General features: G+C 43.5%; 1 protein-coding gene across 2 annotated transcripts in view; it reads left to right on the top strand.

Moving 5' to 3' along the window:
• The window catches only part of SCUBE1 (signal peptide, CUB domain and EGF like domain containing 1), a 195,440-nt gene extending 177,997 nt beyond the window's left edge, over positions 1–17,443 (top strand). For both annotated transcript variants that reach the window (XM_060275195.2, XM_035137812.3), the window contains 10 exons: positions 604–723; positions 1,702–1,860; positions 4,245–4,451; positions 6,196–6,357; positions 8,623–8,790; positions 10,361–10,522; positions 11,296–11,493; positions 13,518–13,670; positions 15,072–15,151; positions 15,765–17,443. In XM_060275195.2, coding sequence (XP_060131178.2) covers positions 604–723; positions 1,702–1,860; positions 4,245–4,451; positions 6,196–6,357; positions 8,623–8,790; positions 10,361–10,522; positions 11,296–11,493; positions 13,518–13,670; positions 15,072–15,151; positions 15,765–15,917 — 1,562 coding nt within the window. In that variant the 3' untranslated portion in view covers positions 15,918–17,443. The remainder of the gene's footprint in view (positions 1–603; positions 724–1,701; positions 1,861–4,244; positions 4,452–6,195; positions 6,358–8,622; positions 8,791–10,360; positions 10,523–11,295; positions 11,494–13,517; positions 13,671–15,071; positions 15,152–15,764) is intronic.
• Positions 17,444–18,454: the final 1,011 nt, after the last annotated feature.

The following is an 18,454-nucleotide window of genomic DNA, read 5'->3' as shown; positions in this document are numbered from 1 at the left end:
CAAAATACACAATCAAAATAAAAACAGCAACCCAATAACCCCCCCCCCCAAAAAAACCCCACCTTTTAAAAGGACATAAAAGGCCCGCAAGGAAGGAAACTGGTCTTCCAGGAGTCACAGCCAATATTATTATTATATTATATTATTATTATTTATTTATGTGTCTACCATCCTTCATTCTCAGATCTCAGGGCAGTTCACAACATCAATTTACAATATAAAAACCACAAAATACATAGTGAAAATAAGAACGACAACAAACCAATAATCCCTCCTCCCCAGGTTTCTTTGCAGTCTTCCATATTGTGATTTATTCTGATATTTCAGAAGAGGTGGAGCATTTTTCAGCTGCTGGGCTTCTTTTAGGACCCTCTTCCATTTTCCCATCCCCTGCATCTCATTGTACTCCAGCTAGGAATTATTCTTCATGCAGAAAAGTAGTCTCTAACTCCCTTATCTGCGGTATGAAACCTGTGAAGTAATTCAAGACAGTTTATACCTCGTTTAATCTGCAAAAAAAAAAAAAATTAAAAAATCCAGGCCTGTCTTTAGGTATCTTTAAAAATACAGCCCGACTGAAAACTTTTAATTTTATTTCTCTAGACATGTTAGCGCCACCCATCAAGCAGAAAGCTCGTTTTAAAATCAAGGATGCAAAATGTCACTTAAGACCTCGCAGCAAAGAAAAAATGAAAGATGTTGGAAATCAGCAGGCTGTTATAGGTATGTGGGGTACGTGAGCAGAAAATTCCTTGCTGGATTTTCTCTATTCGGCAAATAAATAAGAGGATGGGCAGTAACTTTTGAGCTCAGCTTTTCACCTTTTGGATGTGATTGGTGATTTACTATGTCAAGTGCTTGTTTTGTTGGAGGGCCTTTCTAAATAAATGTCATTGCTGGGGGGGGGGCTGTAATTAGGCCTGAGCAATGCAGTGGCGGAGAAAGGGGAGTGTGGTGGGTGCGGGCGCCCTGAGGGGGGGTGACAAAATGACAAAAATATGAGTTTTTAAAAATAAAAAATTGGGCTCATGAAACTTTTTAGTTCAGTCAGCAAATGTAACGAACCATGGCTGGCACTGGGCGCCACACTGTGGGAGCCGGCACTTACCGTGGGGCCTTACCAAGCGTCTCTCCTGGGGGTGACGTGGTGGCTTGGGCGCCTGCATGAAACGGGAGCATGGGGCTTGCGCCTGCCCTCCGCCTCTCCCTCAGCTGCCCTACAGCTGAGGGGGAGGCAGCAGAGAGACTCCACGCAGCGCCCCCCGCCCCCATGGACAGCTTGCCCCACCGCACCGGGCACCCAAGCGGCTAGCTACGCGGCTGGGGCAATGTATTGATACATCGTCCAGGACCTGTATTGCTGGGGCAGACCGCAATGGCAGCTTCATCTGGCGGGATATCGCGAGTGAAACCAACTGAATCCCTCTGCTCCCAGCGCCTCTTTCCATATTGGGCCACTGGTAGCAGAGAAGCTCAGGAACAGTGGCTCTGCAGAAGGAGGAGCAAGCTGCATTGCCAGGCTGAGCTCTATTTTAGTAGTAGGCGTAAAGCTTCTTTTGGGGCATTCACTGAATAAGTGGAAGTTTCAGATACCTGAGGTTTTGATAATCAAGATTCTGCTGCACAGGTGTTACGGATGCAACTGCAGCCATGCTAGCCTGCCCCTTGATTTCTTTTCCATGTTGCTTCTCTTATGCAAAGGAGGCCAGTTCCCTTGTACAGACAACTGCCAGGTAACTTTTGTGAACCTCAAGTGCGATTCCTCTAAGAAGAAACGCCGAGGCCGGAAATCGCCATCCAAGGAAGTGTCCCACATCACAGCTGAGTTTGAAATGGAGATGAAGTCAGAAGAAGTCTCAGGTTTGTGAAAGACCATCTGCGCATAGCTGCCAAGTACCCCGTTTTCCCCGGGAAACCCCCGTTTTCCCCGTATCACTTCGTCTCCCATTTTTCTCCGTTATTTTCTCCTGCCGGCGGCCATTTTTTCTTTCCGATTTGCCCTTCTATGGGCACCAAAAATGGCCGCCGCCGGCTTCAAAAGTCGCATCTACGCATGTCCGGAAGTGCATAGACGCGACTTCCAGTGTCGGCGGCGGCAATTTTTGGTGCCCATAGATTGGCGGAGCGACACCGGAAGTTGCGTTGACGCACTTCCTGACATGCGTACAAGCGACTTTCGAAGCCGTCGGCGGCCATTTTTGGTGCCCATAGATTGGCGGAGCGACACCGGAAGTTACGTCGACACAACTTCCGGTGTCACACGGCTGCCGGTCCCGTATTCTGCAGTCCGGGACTTGGAAGGTAAGCATCTGCGTTTAGCATATGTTGGATTTTTTAATAATTGCCTGCCTGCTTCGTGCATGAGCAACAACAAAAAAGAATTACTTCTGTGGCAGATTCACTCTAAACTTGCAATGTTATTATTATGATTATGACTATTATTTATAGTATACTGTGTGACATGTTTTTTTTTTACAAACATTTTGCACCCTCTGTGGGAGCTCTTACTAGTAAAGGATGAACTATCTTGGTTCTAGGGTGGAGATTTGCCCCAAGCCAGTGTGGTGTAGTGGTTAGGAGCAGTGGACTCGTAATCTGGTGAACCGGGTTCGAATCCCTGCTCCTCCACATGCAGCTGCTGGGTGACCTTGGGCTAGTCACACTTTTTTGAAGTCTCTCAGCCTCACTCACCTCACGGAGTGTTTGTTGTGGAGGAGGAAGGGAAAGGAGATGGTTAGCTGCTTTGAGACTCCTTAGGGTAGTGATAAAGTGGGATATCAAATCCAAACTCCTATTCTTCTTCATTATTCCCCTTTCCATTTTCCCTTAATCATGGATGGAAACCTTTGACTTATAGGGAACAAAGGGGTCTGCTGTTGGACATGGGTGAGGGAGCAGGACTAAACCTGGTCCCTGCCCCCAGTGAACCCACCCCCACCCCACCCCCACGGGGAATAAAGCCTCCTCCTAAATGTATAATAGCTCCATCCTTGCTCCTTGGTCACACTAGACTAGACGGTGCTTTTTTTGTGGCAAGATTTACATACTCTAAATAAAAATGCCACTCTTGTGTTCCTTTATGATTGCTGCTGTGGTTGTAACTTATTGATGCTGCAGTGACAGATTCTTTCTTTATTTGTACTATTACCCACTCCTAAATCTTACCTCTCAGAGCAGCATTCAGCATAAGATATTAAAGAAATGAATGCAATAGCACAGCAACAAATTGCCCAGGGCGATTAATAGTCCAATAATAAATAAGTATGAATGGGCAAAGCGCCAGCTTTAAATCCTGGACATTTTTTAAATTAAACAGCACCAAAGGGAGGCTAAAAGACCATGCTAGGCGAGCCTCTTTAAGAAGGAAGTTCCACAAACCAGACGTCAGAGTTGAAAAGGCCCCATCTCTTGTCTCACTCACTCACACACACCCTCTTATTTCCATAGCTGCCAAGTACCCCATTTTCCCCGGGAAACCCCCGTTTTTACTTACCTTTTCCCAGTGGTCCCCCGTATCACTTCGTCTCCCGTTTTTCTCCGTTATTTTCTCCTGCCGGTGGCCATTTTTTTTCTTTCCGATTTGCCCTTCTATGGGCACCAAAAATGCCGCCGCCGGCTTCAAAAGTCGCATCTACACATGTCCGGAAGTGCATAGACGCGACTTCCGGTGTCGTCGTTGGCCATTTTTGGTGCCCATAGATGGGCAGAGCGACACCGGAAGTTGCGTTGACACACTTCCTGACATGCGTACAAGCGACTTTCGAAGCGGGCTGCGGCCATTTTTGGTGCCCATAGAAGGGCAAAGCGACACCGGAAGTTACGTCGACACAACCTCCGGTGTCACACGGCTGCCGGTCCCAGATTCTGCAGTCCGGGACTTGGAAGGTAAGCTTATTTCAGGTCAGCATAGTTACCAGGCCTGTGACATCATTGCAGGAAAAGGTATAAGAAATCGTTTTATCTCATCATCTGGCAGTTGAGCCTCATTCACACATGGAGCACCCCACAGAACTTGTCACATAATATAACAGGACGGACAAAACTCAGCCTTGTCAAACATTTCTGGGAGTGGTTCCCCTTATGATGTTTCTTTTATTTCCTTATCAGGATAATCCAACCATTGCTGCTGCAGAGACATCTAACATACTTTAATTATTGTGTCTATTTATTTCTCCCAAGTCATACTAGGGTGCCTGTGTCTGTTCTAAATCTGGATTTGGTTTCCTTACCGTTTCTCCACTTAGACACCTGTAATGTCGACTGTTTGAGGAAAAGGATGGAGCAGAAGCTACAGTCGGCAATCAAAACCTTGAGGAAATCTATTAACAAACAGCAATTTTACATTCAGTTTTCTGGGACAGAGTATGAAGTGGCTCAGAGAGCAGCTAAAGTTGTTACTGAAGGACATGACGCCTGCAGTACAGGACAAGTGCAGCAGGACGGGAAATGCGGTAAGACCCAAGTGAAATACTACAAGCCCAAGCACAGAAACTTACTCTGTTACAACCTTTGAAGGTATAGAGGCTGGAAGCTAGGAGAAAAGAATGCCTGGCGTAGGGGTCCGAGCTCTGGACTAGCAGGCAGAACTGGATAGAGGGTTGGAGAGGCTTTGCGGTTTACCAGAAAGGAGCACATTGCAAACTCAGTATTGAAATGCTTCGCCCTTTGTTGCTGTTGTTTAGTTGTTTAGTCGTGTCCGACTCTTCGTGACCCCATGGACCATAGCACGCCAGGCACTCCTGTCTTGCACTGCCTCCCGCAGTTTGGTCAAACTCATGTTCGTAGTTTCGAGAACACTGTCCAACCATCTCATCCTCTGTCGTCCCCTTCTCCTAGTGCCCTCAGTCTTTCCCAACATCAGGGTCTTTTCCAAGGATTCTTCTCTTCTCATGAGGTGGCCAAAGTATTGGAGCCTCAGCTTCACGATCTGTCCTTCCAGGGAGCACTCAGGGCTGATTTCCTTAAGAATGGATAGGTTTGATCTTCTTGCAGTCCATGGGACTCTCAAGAGTCTCCTCCAGCACCATAATTCAAAAGCATCAATTCTTCGGTGATCAGCCTTCTTTATGGTCCAGCTCTCACTTCCATACATCACTACTGGGAAAACCATAGCTTTAACTATACGGACCTTTGTCGGCAAGGTGATGTCTCTGCTTTTTAAGATGCTATCTAGGTTTGTCATTGCTTTTCTCCCAAGAAGCAGGCGTCTTTTAATTTCGTGACTGCTGTCACCATCTGCAGTGATCAAGGAGCCCAGGAAAGTAAAATCTCTCACTGCCTCCATTTCTTCCCCTTCTATTTGCCAGGAGGTGATAGGACCAGTGGCCATGGTCTTAGTTTTTTTGATGTTGAGCTTCAGACCATATTTTGCGCTCTCCTCTTTCACCCTCATTAAAAGGTTCTTTAATTCCTCCTCACTTTCTGCCATCAAGGTTGTGTCATCTGCATATCTGAGGTTGTTGATATTTCTTCCAGCAATCTTAATTCCGGTTTGGGATTCATCTAGTCCAGCCTTTCACATGATGAATTCTGCATATAAGTTAAATAAGCAGGGAGACAATATACAACCTTGTCGTACTCCTTTCCCAATTTTGAACCAATCAGTTGTTCCATATCCAGTTCTAACTGTAGCTTCTTGTCCCACATAGAGATTTCTCAGGAGACAGATGAGGTGATCAGGCACTCCCATTTCTTTAAGAACTTGCCATAGTTTGCTGTGGTCAACACAGTCAAAGGCTTTTGCATAGCCAATGAAGCAGAAGTAGATGTTTTTCTGGAACTCTCTAGCTTTCTCCATAACCCAGTGCATGTTTGCTATTTGGTCTCTGGTTCCTCTGCCCCTTCGAAATCCAGCTTGCACTTCTGGGAGTTCTCGGTCCACATACTGCCTAAGCCTGCCTTGTAGAATTTTAAGCATAACCTTGTTAGCGTGTGAAATGAGCGCAATTGTGTGGTAGTTGGAGCATTCTTTGGCACTGCCCTTCGCCTACCATATTGCAATTTAAGAACGAAGGTTCAGAGCTTACTTGTAATGTTAGTTGTGACTGTTAGTTTGTGACTGTGCAAAATCGTAAGAGTTTGGCCTAGAGACGGCAGTGTCTTGTTGGCCTCCCTAGAAGTGCTGTGAAGACAAATCATAATATCATAATACTATAATAAAGGCGCTTAATATAGATTCCGTTTTTATTTTCCCAGTTACCTGCAGCACAGGCACCTATTATAGTGGAGAACGTAATCAGTGCATTCCCTGCTCACCAGGAACGTACCAAGACACAGAAGGTCAGCTTTCCTGTGAACCTTGCCCAAGCAATGATGGACAGGGAGTAGCAGGTGCACGAAATGTGTCAGAATGTGGAGGCAAGTTTACTTTGATTCTACATGTTGCATGCAGGAGTTGGGTATCGAGGCGGAGAACAGGGAGAGAAGGGAATCTGTGGTGCGCCCCCTTGTCAGCGTTTCATTACAGCTTGCCTGCTTCTGGCAGACAGCAGCAGGTCAGAAGATTCTGGGATGTGTTCTTGGATAGCCTTGCCTAGTTCTCATTTCACTGGTGCGGCAAAGCTGTGTCTGAGCTGCATCCCTGAAGGCTACTCCATACAAACCAATTCTTTCCATGTAGAAAATAACCTGATGTTCAAAATGGGTGTGGGAAAAGTTTCTGGGACTTCCCAGAAACATCTCTCATAATCAAGAATATGATGACATCAAAAGGCCTGTGAAACTGCCACTTCCCTCTAAGCGTGGGGAGCAATTACAGCAGGCATGTCAAACCTGCAGCCCTCCAGATGTTTTGGACTACAATTCCCATCTTCCCCAACCACTGGTCCTGCTAGCTAGGGATCATGGGAGTTGTAGGCCAAAACATCTGGAGGGCCGCAGGTTTGACATGCCTGAATTACAGTGTTGTGTGCACAAAAAAGCTTGGGAATCAGGATATTTTGTCATTAATCTGGAATAGATTAATTGTAAACCCACTTTGACCTGATACGAACTGGGCCCAGAAGGTGGGTCTTCCTTTCTCTCTGTTTATGAGGCATTTATTTATTGAGGGTGTTACTACAGACCTATTTTAGTGGCAGCATCTATTGTTATACATATATAAAATGTTGAGAGGACCCAGTAACATTGGACTTTTTTTGTCCTATTCATTCTGCACCTTGAACTTTGTATCCTAAATTCCCATTCATGAGATCAGTTCATTTGCATCTTCAATAGATGTTTGGAGGGTGGCAACGCGAGAACAGGCCTTTTCCATGCTGGCCTCCTCTTTGTGCAATGCCTGCCTGGTGCCAATTTTGTCATCTTTCTGGCACTAGGTGAATAGGTTTTTATTCTCCTGGAATGTGGGCACCATTGCCGATTAGGCTTTTGGTAGCTACTGGTTTTAGATTACTATTTCTTTTGAGGAACACTTTTATTATTACATATTTGTAGTGTTTTATTGATTTAGTTCAGGGGTGGCCAACTCCCAAGAGACTGCGATCTACTCACAGAGTTAAAAAGAGGCAGTGATCTACCCCATTTTGGGGGGTTCAAGTTGTTGAGCTTTTTTTAGGGAGGAAAGCCTGTTTTTAGGGGTTCAGGTCAAAGTTGTTGATCTTTTTAGGGGAGTCAAAGTTGTTGAGCTTCTTTGAGGGGAGCCAGTGATCTACCAGTGATCTACCACAGATGTCCAGTGATCTATTGGTAGATCATGATCTACCTGTTGAATGTGCCTGATTTAGTTTATGTATTTTGTATTTTTTAATTATAAATTGCTTTAGGACACTTCTGAATGTGTGAAGTGACATATAAATATAATTAAAACAAACTCATGTTGGGCATGTTTAAATTCTATTAATGTAAGTAGGGAAACAGGAGTGCCAACTGGAATAAAATTTTGGGGGGTAAGCCCCTCCCCGCATAATGGATCACAAGACACACACTCCATTTGAATGGCAATGCCCATCAACTTTGGGGAGTCCTGGCCCCCTCAAATATTTTATAGGAGGGCAAAGGGACCTTGGCCCTAGGAGTTGGCTCCCGTGGTGAGAAACAATTAAGCATGTGCAAAACGGTCACAATGAAATCAATAGCATCCTGCAGCTGCAATGGTATGTATGCACGTTTACCTAGGAATGAGTCCCACTGGAATCAATAGGACTCACTTTTGAGCATGTCTGAGGAATCTTTGGCTTTCCAGGTGCCGTTGGAGCACAACTTCCATCATCTTTGACCACTGGCTGTTCTGGCCAGGGTTGATGGGACTAGAGTCCAACAACATCTGGAGGGGTAAACATTCCTCAGCCCTGCTTTAAAGGATATGTGCATAGAGTCAGGGTGAAAAGAGCTTAACCTCGTTTAGATCCTTCCTGTTTCAATAGCTGCAGAGCCCACACATTCACAGACTGATGGCCAAAGGGACTGTTCACTTAATAAATTTAAGTAAGCAGAGAGTGACTGGCGTTGCTGATCTCTCATCTAAGACCTTCAACTAATCCCTTAATCCTAAAGGACCACTTCCAGTTTGCATCAACGAAAGAGCAGGCAAAACTTTCATTTCTAAATGTTTCTGATAAAAATAATAATAATTTTGCATTTCCGTAGAGAGGTAATAACGCAGTAGAACTTCTCAATTTCTAGGGCAGTGTTCTCCTGGATATTTTTCTTCTGACGGCTTTAAACCTTGTAGACTATGTCCCCTGGGCACATATCAGTCTGAACCAGGAAGGACACTCTGTTTTCCATGTGGCGGGGGACTGGTGACAAAATACGAAGGCGCAATGTCGTTTCAGGACTGTGAAACAAAAGGTATGTTTTAAAGTTGACATAGGCAGCTGGGTTTCCGGGAGCTCAGTCTGTCCCTCTTGAGCTTTTCATCCTAAATATAGCCATCCCCCCCCCAGCATTTATCTTCCATTCATGCCCAGGATTTGGTCAAAATGCTTTTTAGTTCCTCTTTCCCATTGTAAACACAAACAGATGTTATTTGAGAGTTTTGCCCTAATGCCACCTAGCATTTTTCTTTCACACTACCATTTTTAATTTATTTTCCTCCATCTAATCCAGGCATCTCCAAACTTCGGCCCTCCAGATGTTTTGGCCCACAACTCCCATGATCCCTAGCTAACAGGACCAATGGTCAGGGATGATGGGAATTGTAGTCCAAAACATCTGGAGGGCCGAAGTTTGGAGATGCCTGATCTAATCCCTCTCAAAATCTAACATAGTAAAGTACATATAAAATGTTACTCCTGTCACTATATATATATAATATTTATTATTTTTAAAAAATCCTCTGTGTAACCTTTTGTGGTGAATGAACCTGCTGCCTTCATCACTTATCATCCGCAGGCACCAATCATTCCTGGTAAAATCTCTATTTCCTCTGTAACAGCCAGGTTAACCTGTAGGCTATAAGACAAGATTTTATTTTCAAGTAGAAGGAAACTTATTTACAACAATAAATTAGCAGGCTGGATATTAAAAGTAAACTTAGGCATTGTTCCGTGCCTGCTTACAAGTTCTTTGAGGCAGTATCTACCCTCCTAAGCTAGTTTACTTCCCTAAGCAATGCTGTTATCTAGTTGCCCTTATCTTAACTCCCTCCACAGCAACTCTATAAAAGCAGCATCCAAATAAAATGGGTCAACAGAAGTAAAAAGACTAAAACTTTTAGTTCAGGTGGATTCATAAGAAATGCAAGGAGTCTGGCAAAAATGGCACCTGCAGGACCACTTGCCTTGTGTCCAGATGCCATTTTGGTTTGTTCCTCCCTGCGCTCACTGCCAGCAGCTAACCAGGAAAGTCTTCTTGCAAATGATGCTGTCACTTAAGGTGCTCCATGGCATGCAGGGGAAACTCAGATGGTTCTGCTATTTTTGACAAGACCCCTCTGCTCCTTATATGCAGCATGCAAAGGGTAAAGGTAAAGGGACCCCTGACCATTAGGTCCAGTTGTGACCGACTCTGGGGTTGCGCGCTCATCTCGCATTATTGGCCGAGGGAGCCGGCGTACAGCTTCCAGGTCATGTGGCCAGCATGACAAAGCCACTTCTGGCAAACCAGAGCAGCACACGGAAACGCCGTTTACCTTCCCGCTGTAGCGGTTCCTATTTATCTACTTGTACTTTGAGGTGCTTTCGAACTGCTAGGTTGGCAGGAGCTGGGACCAAGCAACGGGAGCTCACCCCGTCACAGGGATTCGAACCGCTGACCTTCTGATCAGCAAGCCCTAGGCTCAGTGGTTTAACCCACAGCGCCACCTGGGTCCCCCATGTAGCATGTAGTCATACCCTAACATGTCTAGTGCATCATCCATTCTTTGTGTTTTCACCTGTAATATAGTGAAAAAAATATAACATGCCTTTATACTACACAGTTCATTGTTCTCCTGGCCACTACTACAACTCTACAACCCACAGATGTATCAGGTGTCCTGTTGGAACCTATCAGCCTGAATTTGGTCAGAACTACTGCATCACCTGCCCTGGAAATACTAGCACTGATTTTGATGGCTCTACCAATGTTACACACTGCAAAAGTAAGTCATTTTTCCTTGTGACCACCTGCAGTCTATAAACTGCCAGTGTTTAAGCCTGGTCATATAGTCACAGTCCATCTGGAAGATTTTTGTTTTGTTTTTTACAGTGTGGTGACAAACTAATCACACATAATTTAGGAAACCTCAAAGTCTACTTTTTTTTGGAACAGCCCCTACATGACAGTGGCAAAACACAGAATTTAAACAGATCACTAGATTCAACCAATCTACATGTCTGGTCAGAAATTAACTTTATTGCAAGGCACTGAGGAATGGCCTCCAACCCCTCTCAAGGCAGCTTCACTCCACATCCCTTTGATGGCAGTCTGAAGGACCCAATTTAACCTGATGGGTGCCTCTTGTGGACCCCTAGTCTGAAGCCTGGAGTGTTTAAAACTGATTCATTGCAGTCCTCTTTGTGCACACATGTGCGTTGCCTATCTATATATCTATATCTGGACACAGAGAGATAAAGGCTTTCAGAAGATGTCATAGGCAGATTTGTACTTTTGAGATCCAGATCACGAAGTCACTCAGATAAGTTGTTGTTGTTGTTGCTGCTGCTGCTGTTGTTGTTGTTGTTGTTGTTCACAATAATCTATGAGGCACTTCTTGATATGCAAAGTGAGTTACGATCTTCGTCCTTTTCATTCTCAGAGCAAGCTTATGAGGTAGGTCATGAAAATTCCCATTTTAGAAATAGGGAATTGAAAAACGAATTTGACAGCTCACAGAGTCCATAGCTCAGTTTCTTATCATTCCTTTCCCCATAGATTGGCAATGTGGTGGGCAACTCGGAGACTACACTGGCTACATTGAGTCTCCCAACTACCCTGGAGATTACCCAGCAAATGTTGAATGTATTTGGAATATAAGCCCACCCCCAAAGAGGCGGATTCTCATTGTGGTCCCTGAGATATTTCTTCCTATTGAAGACGAGTGTGGTGATGTTTTAGTAATGAGGAAAAGTGGTAAGTTGTTCTGCTGTCCTAGAAAAGGCATTAAAACACATACAGTCGTACCTTGGTTTTTGAATAGCTTAGTTCTCAAACGTTTTGGCTCCCGAACGCCTCAAACTCAGAAGTGAGTGTTCTGGTTTGTGAACTATTTTTGGAAGCTGAACTTCCAACAGGGCTTCCGTGACTTCCGATTGGCTGCAGGAGCCTCCTGCAGCCAATCAGAAGCCGCGCTTTGGTTTCCAAACGTTTTTGAAGTTGAACGGATTCCGTTCGACTTCCGAGGTACGACTGTAGTGAGAATGTACATTCATAACTAAGCCAGAAGTGAACTGAACCTATTTCAGTGCTGCATGGTGGCTACTTGAAACTTGGTTGCCCTGACTACGTGGAGAGTTGGCGCTAATATTTGCTCTTTAAACTCAGTAAATTCTACAGGCAGGAGTGTGCAGTCAAGAATGTTATTTAAACTACGTCCTCTTACACAGTTATATTTTAAAATGGCGGCTGCTCCTGATTTCTATTCCAGCTGAGTATTCCCTGGAACTGTTTCTTGCCACATTACCACCATGAGAACTTTTCCGATTGAACGATCGGTTACAAATTTCCCTGCGCAATTCATAGCATTCAGCCATGCACTAAGCATAGCATTACCACTGCCCAACCCCAGCTCCAAATGGATCCCCAGACAGATGCATGTAAAATTGTCTGTCTGTCAGTTGATCAATTAGCATGCATATTTGCGAGGGGACAAATGTGCTTGGGACCTGACCATCTGTTACCCCAGTTCTATATGGGGTTGAGCATATTCATTATTGGTGTTATTTGGTTTTATATGTACCAGTCCCTTTGGCCTGCCATCAGTTCTACAGCCTTTATCAGCTTCAGGGTGGCAGGCTGTGGGTTAGAGAGCTGATCTCTAATTGGGGAAGGGCCTTAGCTCTGTGAGAGTGAACGTGTCTATATGCAGACAGTCCAAGGTTCAGTCTTCAACACATCCAGCCAAAATGATCTCAAGGAGGCTGCTTCTCTCAGTGAGAGAGGGAGAGCGGGTTCCTGGTAATAACAACCAAGCTGTGTCAAAGAATAAAGAGGTGGCCTGGATTCGAACCTCCTTAGTGAGAGAAGGGAGGCAAGATCCAGGCGAAGGTTTTGTTAAATGGGGAGAAAAGAAAAAGAAAAAATTAGAGGGGGGTTGGCAGAGGGGGTGCTGGATGGAAGAAGATGGGCTGGAGTGGGTGAGAGATAGAATGGGTTGAGACGTAGTGCAAATAAGGGATTGATAAAACGGTTTGGAATTGGACTGTATACAGGAGTTGGTTTGGGATTTCCAGGGGCTGGTCACCGGGCGGAGGAGGGGGGATTTTAGAATAGTGGTTAAGTGAGATGTTAGAATGTTAATTGTATAAGTTAGAATAATTTTAGTGAACAATTAAGAGGCTAAAGGGAATAATTAGAGCAATAAGAAATTTGCTATGTGGTATAAATAATTTTTTATATAAGGTATTATTATAAGAATTAAATGGAGATGTTTGTAATTGGTTAATTATGAAAAATTGCCAAATAGAGGTTATAATTAGACTCGGAAAGGGAGGAGTGAGGAAGTCAAAGTTATGATAGAGTTATGAATATTAGATTGGTTCTTTTTTATGTCCTTTTTCTTTGTTTAATTTTCTTTTGTTTATTTTTTTCTGTTTTGTTTTTTGCCTTTTTGCAATTTTTTCTTTTCTTTTTTCTTTCTTTTTTGGTGTTCGTTTACGATATGATGTAAGACGGTGGTGTGAATGGAAATTTTAACTGGAAAATGTCAATAAATATAATTTAAAAACAAAAACAAAATCATCTCAAGGAGGAGAGCTGGGAGAGACCTCGGAGCTGCTCCCAGTTGGAGCAGTTGGTAATGGTAGGAAGACCCAAAGGGCTCAGATGGTACAAGGCAGATTCATGTGTTCCTCTCCTGAAAATTGTACCGTTTGGAATGCCTGGTGTTTAACCCTTTCCCAAAAAAAATCTGTTATATGTTTGTTGTTCTTTTGCAGCTTCACCCACATCTATTACTACATATGAAACTTGCCAGACCTATGAAAGACCAATAGCATTCACCTCCAGGTCACGGAAGTTGTGGATTCAGTTCAAATCAAATGAAGGAAACAGTGGCAAAGGATTCCAAGTCCCCTATGTAACATATGATGGTGAGACTTCTGCCCTTTCTCTTCTCTGCAATACATGTAGGAAAGTAGTACAGAGGATAAAAATTAATCTCATACTTTGGGGGGGCTTTCCTCTGCTGTTTAAACATATTGCTGGCCAAACAATTTTTTCATTTCTTTCTGCTATGTTCCAGTATTTTTCAGCAATTGTATTTATTTTTATTTGCTTGTTTGTTTTTTATTATAATTATCTTCCATGCTGCTATATACATAATCATTTCATTTAATAAAGGTATATCTTCTTCCAGCAACTGAAAAACTTTTAGGAACTCCTTGCCAAAGAAGACCCAACTAGCCCCATCTTTGATTATTATTTTTATGGCACACAAATACATTTTTAGCTAGACATGCCTTTGGCTTACAAGCTGATTTGTAAATATGTGGTATTTTTTGTTTTTATTGATGTTTACCTGTCTTGGTTTTTTAAACCTTGTATTGTATTGTACTTTAGAATAATAAAATTGTAAGAGTCTCATGCTGAATGAACTATCCCAGCCACTTAAATTGTCATTAGCCACCTTGAGCAGCATTTGGTGGAGAGGCAGAATATAAAATTAACAAACAAACAATAAATGATCTGTATAAATCTCATTGGTCCTTTTTTTCATATAACACTGAACCACTGTTTATTATTATGGGATTGAATTTCAGGTTCATATACTCCTCTTTTTCCTTTGGCACTGCTACAAAGATGAGACAGAAAGCTAATCAGAGTTTCCCATTATGTTTGAAGTAGGAGAATTCTGATTAAACTATGGTTTGTTAACAAGCCAGATCATAAACAATGGTTTGATCCTGGCTTGGTTGAACAAGCCCAGCTTTACCTGGTTTCCCTGATTTGGACATGATGAGGAAAGTGAAAGCATCCAACCTCCTCCTTGTGACTGTGACAGAACTGGTTTGCAAAATAGGCTTCAATATAAACTTCATTTAAACATAACACTAACTAAATTTAATCCCCAAAAAGGAAAACAGAGAGGCTTGCACAAAAGAGGAGATTTTGACCTAGAACTTTGATTTTCTGAGTTGGCCCACAACCTTGCATACACATTTTTTCTCTTCCCCCAACCTCCTTATGTTCTCATCAAACTTGACAGAGTTATGTGAGTATATAAAAAGGTTGGCCTATTATTTCCCTTATCCACCAGCTAATATGCCTTGCCTCATGTACAACGTGTTTAGGTTGAGTTGAACCAAATAAGGAGGCTTCATCAGGAGATGCAATTTAGTTCAGGATAATAAGATAGTCTGATTCGTATATAAAAAGCTTCTGTGAGCTTGAGTTGAGCGCTGCTCACTAGTCCCTGGACCCTAGAGACTTTCTATCAGGTGATCTGGTAGTATAAAGTTGCTAACTTGTTCTTCCTGCTGCTTGCTTTTTAGAGGATTATCAACAGTTAATTGAAGACATTGTTAGAGATGGACGTCTATATGCATCAGAAAATCATCAAGAAATTTTAAAAGTTAGTAACCTTTTTTTAAATTGCAATGTCCAACCTGCTATTTTTCTTTCATGGTTTAGCTGTAATGCTGTGGATAAGTGATGAAAAGGGACCCCTGACCATTAGGTCCAGTCGTGACCGACTCTGGGGTTGCAGCGCTCATCTTGCTTTATTGGCCGAGGGAGCTGGCGTACAGCTTCCGGGTCATGTGGCCAGCATGACTGAGCCGCTTCTGGTGAACCAGAGCAGCACACGGAAACGCCGTTTACCTTCCCGCTGTAGCGGTCCCTATTTATCTACTTGCACTTTGACGTGCTTTCAAACTGCTAGGTTGGCAGGATTTGGGACCGAGCAATGGGAGCTCACCCCGTCGCGGGGATTCGAACCGCTGACCTTCTGATCGGCAAGCCCTAGGCTTTGTGGTTTAGACCACAGCACCACCCGCGTCCCTGGATAAGTGGTTACAGTGCTCCTAAAAAGCAGGATCTTGAAGCCAGAAGCTCTTCCTAAAGGGGAAATACAAAATGGAAATTTGCTCAGCAGAGGGCGCCATGCAAAATACAGTATACATTTGCTTTCTCTTTCTTTTTCTCTGTCCGCTCTGCTTGCTATCTCTCTCTGTTGTCTCCCACAGGACAAGAAACTGATCAAAGCGCTTTTTGATGTATTGGCACATCCACAAAACTATTTCAAGTACACAGCACAAGAATCAAAGGAGATGTTTCCAAGATCATTTATAAAGCTACTGCGATCAAAAGTTTCCAGATTTCTACGACCATACAAATAGATTCCTAGTGCTTTTCAAAAGAAAAAATTCTTCTGTTGCGTTCCTGTCAAATATTGTATTGTCTTCAACAGTAGGAACATTTTTGCTATTTTGAAGACTCCTTGGCAGTCTTTATCTTAAATTGTATATTGAAGAATAACTATAATGTTTTATAATCTCCAATATTTTGAATGGTTTTTTTTTTACTTCAAAGAAGAAATCATTTTGGATTCCAGAATGCACCCAGTTGAAGATCCAAATTTATTCCTGCACTAGTTTATCCTTGAAAAGCATTTGTTTTAGAGAATGTATCTCTACACCTTTACTAGAAGAGAAAAATGATTTCTTCTAAGCAAGGAAGGAACCTGGTCAAAGAAACTACCTGCAAAGAAGAGTTACGATATAAAGGAGTGTGTAGTATAAACTAATACTTGGATTTTGAATTGCACTTGAACTTTATATGTGAGATTTTATGGGGGAAATCAAAATTTCATTGTTTCCCATTGGTGGTTGTGAAGACGTTGTTCTAGGTATAAACCAAAAAGTACAAAGAAAGGTGGGGATAAAATTGGTGAGTTTAATGGATTAGGCAAGATCTAATTCCATATTCTAATATTTTGTTGGCCCGGTCATAATATTTCAAAAGTCTACTAGTGTCTAATCCTGCAGATACAATTGTGGAATTGTAGATAATTTGGTTTCACCAATGATTTTTACAATAGGATGGAAAAGACTCGGAGGGGGGGAGGGATAGCCAGTTTTCTTGCCCTTAATCTAAATAGGTACACTATTTCTGTCTGAGGTTACTTTAGGATTGCTATCTGAAGGTCATGTAAATACTGTTCACATCATAGAATTGTATCCAGCTAGGTCATACTCTGAATTGACCTATTGAAAACAATGACTTTGACTAACTCAAAACCATTCCTTTCCGTGGGTATAGTCTGAGCTTGACTTAGTTTGATATAACCCCAGTCTCTCCCCACCCACACCGTGGGTCACAATCCAGAGATCTTCTTGTACATGGTGGCAGCCCTGGCGGTGAGGAAGGCTGTGGGAATGGGATCTCTGCCAGTGTAGTTGCCACTTTCACCTTCCATGATCAGAAGTGATTCAGTTGCAGGATTTGGGCCTGGTTACCAGATTGTAGCTTTGCTGTTGATCCACATCTTGTAAGCTTCCCAAACTTGAAATAATATTGACATCTTATGATAAGAGACTTTGATGTAGTCAGGGCAGAAAATGCTGGTTTGGGGGCGAACCTATAAAATAGGTAGAAGTTGTTACTTTGTTGTTTCCAATATGCTGAATCCATCGATTGCTGGCTCATAAACCTTGGTCCGTTTTATCTTAATTCAGTGTGGCCAGCCTGCTATTTTCCTATGTATGCGTTACTTGATTATGACCGCTTTAGAGAGCAGGATCCCAGCAGTACACCTCTTACCAATGTTTGTATTGACAAGTGTTTCAAAAGAAATATTACAGACTGCACTGCATTTTTTTAAAAAAATGATTTATCCACATAAATGTATCATAAACATGGAAAAGCAAAGAAAAAACCTACTTGCAACTTCCTTTTTCATCACCCAAATTGCAATGTTTAATGGATAGAAACAATCCTTTTGCATCACTTAGTCCTGTCCCCAATTCTTGCAATGTTGTGCCTACCACCTGTCAGATTATTGAAACAGTCGTGGTCAGTGGGGAAAGATGGTGCCATAGTCTCCCAGCAACGGCATCACAGCAGTGGAGTGGCAAAACAGTGGGCCATTGGTGCTGTGCAGGAGCATTGCGTTGGCTCCGTTGGTGCACAAGCACCGCACTGACTCTTAACTCTTCCCACCTGCCACCTTTGATTGAGAGGTTTTCGCCTTTCTCCCAGTGGACACCCTGTGCTTGCTAGGCATTACATACAGCTGCTTGCCACAACTTGTGCAGAAATGGCATTGAGTAGGATCAAAACATAAGGGGCGGGGTGGAGGCAGGGCCTGTTGCCTCTCATCACAGGTTGTCAGTGGGACCCAGCTCTACTGGTCAGCTCCCATGGTGTTCCCCAGCCAAGCAAGCTGGGATGGTGTGTCAGGCTTAAGATCGGAAGTCTTCGGGGCTAACAGATCCCCACCCAGCGCCACGTCAACCGCACTTACCTCATGAGTCAATAGAAACCTGTGGCCTGGCTTTACCAACACACGAGTCCCGAGTGTTGCATCCCTGCTCTGCTTGGCCTCAGAGGCTTCCACAGCGCGTCTGCCATGTGACTGGATCCAACATGCCCTGCCAACCCCCCTTTGCTGGATCAGGCTGGGGGATATTCCTTGGAGAGGGTTGACACCTCCTCCTGATGGTGACAGGCAGGGTCCCTCTCCAAGGAAAGGGGGCCACCCCACTCACCAGACTGACCCTGCCTGCTGAGAGGGCTGGTTGGGTCCACCTTGCTGTCTTAGGAGGCTTGTCATATGGGTTTCTTTTCTTTTGGTCCAGTATATTGCCTCAGGTTTGAGAGTGTGGTTTTTCATGTGTTTACCTTCCTCTGTCCTGGATGGTGTGCAGTTTGTGTG

This window comes from Zootoca vivipara, chromosome 5 (assembly GCF_965207765.1).
Source record: "Zootoca vivipara chromosome 5, rZooViv2.hap1.1, whole genome shotgun sequence".
NCBI lineage: Eukaryota > Metazoa > Chordata > Lepidosauria > Squamata > Lacertidae > Zootoca > Zootoca vivipara.
This window is presented reverse-complemented; position numbering and strand designations above follow the sequence as displayed.